Source organism: Lactuca virosa, chromosome 1, assembly GCF_052849685.1.
Source record: "Lactuca virosa cultivar CGN04683 chromosome 1, Lactuca_virosa_CGN04683_v6, whole genome shotgun sequence".
Classification (NCBI taxonomy): domain Eukaryota; kingdom Viridiplantae; phylum Streptophyta; class Magnoliopsida; order Asterales; family Asteraceae; genus Lactuca; species Lactuca virosa.
In genome coordinates this window covers 98019614-98021997 of record NC_136426.1, presented here as the reverse complement: position 1 = coordinate 98021997, position 2384 = coordinate 98019614, and the positions used below count along the sequence as shown (strand labels likewise).

At 38.2% G+C, this 2384-nt stretch overlaps 1 protein-coding gene across 1 annotated transcript; it reads right to left on the bottom strand.

The window, feature by feature from the left end:
- Positions 1-239: 239 nt before the first annotated feature.
- LOC145152544 (uncharacterized) lies at positions 240-1761 on the bottom strand. The gene has a single exon (XM_079075413.1). The coding sequence runs from the start codon at positions 1710-1712 to the stop codon at positions 291-293; it is 1422 nt and encodes a 473-aa protein (XP_078931539.1). The 5' UTR covers positions 1713-1761; the 3' UTR covers positions 240-290.
- Between the last annotated feature and the right edge of the window lie 623 nt (positions 1762-2384).

The window sequence follows — 2384 nt, the reverse complement described above, 5'->3', positions numbered from 1 at the left end:
ATTAGAGATGCCTAGTCATCACGAATGATGATAATTAACAATTTATGTGTTTAGAATTGACAATCGCATTCGTCATTGATTATAAAACAACCTTGCCATGCAATTCATATAAGGTTTGGTATAAAAGAACGTATAGCACATTATATGAACATATTAACTATCCTCTCCGATATTCTAAGCTTCAATAACCATCTTTTAGCATAAAAAATTAGTCCACTTATTTCGTTAGAGTATTTAAGTAAAAGAAATCAGCAACGAACTTATTTTAACCTATAACAGAGTACAACATCTTAAACCTTACATGCTGCTAATGGAGGACCACAAAGACAAGCATTGCCGACAAATGAGGTCGACGGAAACTTGGTCGGCGGCAGACTCCCACACAACCCATTATGACTAACATTCAATAATTGCAATCCTGTAACCGTCTTAGGAACCTTTCCGATCATCAAATTCCTCGACAAATCCAACGTCTTCAACGTCGTCGGAAACTTCAAACTTTCCAGATTGAACTTCAATCGGTTCCCTGAAGCCCAAAAACCCACCAAATAATTAGTTCGATTCAACAGCTTCACAGGACTCCCCGTGATCTCATTCTCTGATAGATCGATGTAGTCGTAGAAATACGTTTCCGATGGATTCCAATCATCTAGTTTCATCTGGATCCCGCATTTTGCAAGCTTCAGAGAGTATATGATTGGAGACGACGACACCCATTTCGGTATCTGCTTCAGATGAAAACCATTGTACGACAAATCCAGCGATTCAATACCTTTTACATTCATAACAGGGAATGGATCTGTCAGTTTATTACGCGACAGATCGAGATTGAAAATCTTCGTGAGATTCCCAAATGATTTTGGTACTGTTCCCGAGAATCCGTTCGAAGACAAATCCAACGTATCTAGCGCGCGAAACTTTCCCAGAAAATCAGGGATCTTTCCGGTTAGTAAATTGTGCCCCAACTCCAGATACGCAAGCACCGGCGCCAGAGACGAGATGCTCGCCGGAATGTTACCGGATAACTTGTTATACGACAATCTAAGAATCCGGAGGTTTGAAAATGAAGTAAAAAAATCCGGTATGCTTCCGGTAAGTTTGTTCCGGTCTAGAGCTAGAAGCGATAAACTCTTTAGTTGACGGATTCCGTCAGGTACCGTTCCTGTGAGCTGGTTGCCGCCGAGTTTGAGCTGCGACAACTCCGTCAACTTTGAGATCGAACTCGGTATGGTCCCGGAAAACCCATTGCCTTCTAAACTGAGTGCATATAGTCGTGTCAGGTTACCCAGATTTTCCGGTAAGCGGCCGGATAGTTTGTTGTTTTCAATATAAACATACTGAAGATTGGGTAGATTAAACAGAACGCCGGGTAAAGGACCCGATATATTCCGGGTATTTTGGAAGTAAATTCCGTCGAGGAAACGAAGCTTGGAGAGGGAAGATGATATGGTACCAGACAAGTAGGAGTTGGGTTTATCAAGTTGGCCGTAAAGTGATATACTGTTGACCCGATTGTTGGGAGCTTGACATGAGATACCGGACCAGTTGCAGCAATCGGTGGCTGGTTTCCAGGAGGAGAGAATGCCGGACGGATCAGCTGTTATACCGGACTTGAATGAGAGTAGGCCTTGTTCGTCGTCTGGGTGGCATATTGCAGCGGCGGCTGCGAAGATAGAGAAGATAAGAATGAAGGTGAGGGCGGCGGAAGCCATTTTTGAAGGATAAGTACCAATGGGAACTATAAATAGAGGAGACAGTGGTAGGATAGAGAGTCAGAGAGTGCATTAATTCACTAACATGTTATTAAACTTTTTCTACATTTTTTTTTTTGTTAAAAATAGGAAATCAGTGGGTGGGGATTTGTATAATTTTGCTACCCAACTTTTATTTTGAGCCGGTTTCTGACTAATCATTAGATTTACATAAAATATCACTTTATCTTTGTAATAAAGAATAAGTCAATTGTTAAATGTCGACCATCAATATGGATGGAATACTTTTCCCTCATGTGTTTTCATAATACAATTTAGGATTTATAACGTGTCCACTTCTTTATTATTTGAAAAAAATAAAATCAATCTCAAAATTTTCCCTGAAAAAATGGTTTGAACAATAATTTTTTATTTAGGAGTTCTGATAATCGACAGTAAATAAGTTCAATTCCTACAAAAGCTTATATATTTTAACCAACAATATCAATATCACAATTACTTTTAAGAAAAACATTAATTATCCAAGTTTAAGATCCTAATTGTAAAACAAATAAATGGTTATGTATATTTATCACATTCATATGAATCCAACAAGGTAGATGCCGATTATCAATTATATATTATTATATAATTCCTAATTTTATAGGATAACTAATAAAAAGAATTTAATAG

Coding starts and splice junctions, on each gene's coding strand:
- LOC145152544 (XM_079075413.1), bottom strand. CDS start 1,712: ATGGCTTCCGCCGCCCTCACCTTCATTCTTATCTTCTCTATCTTCGCA.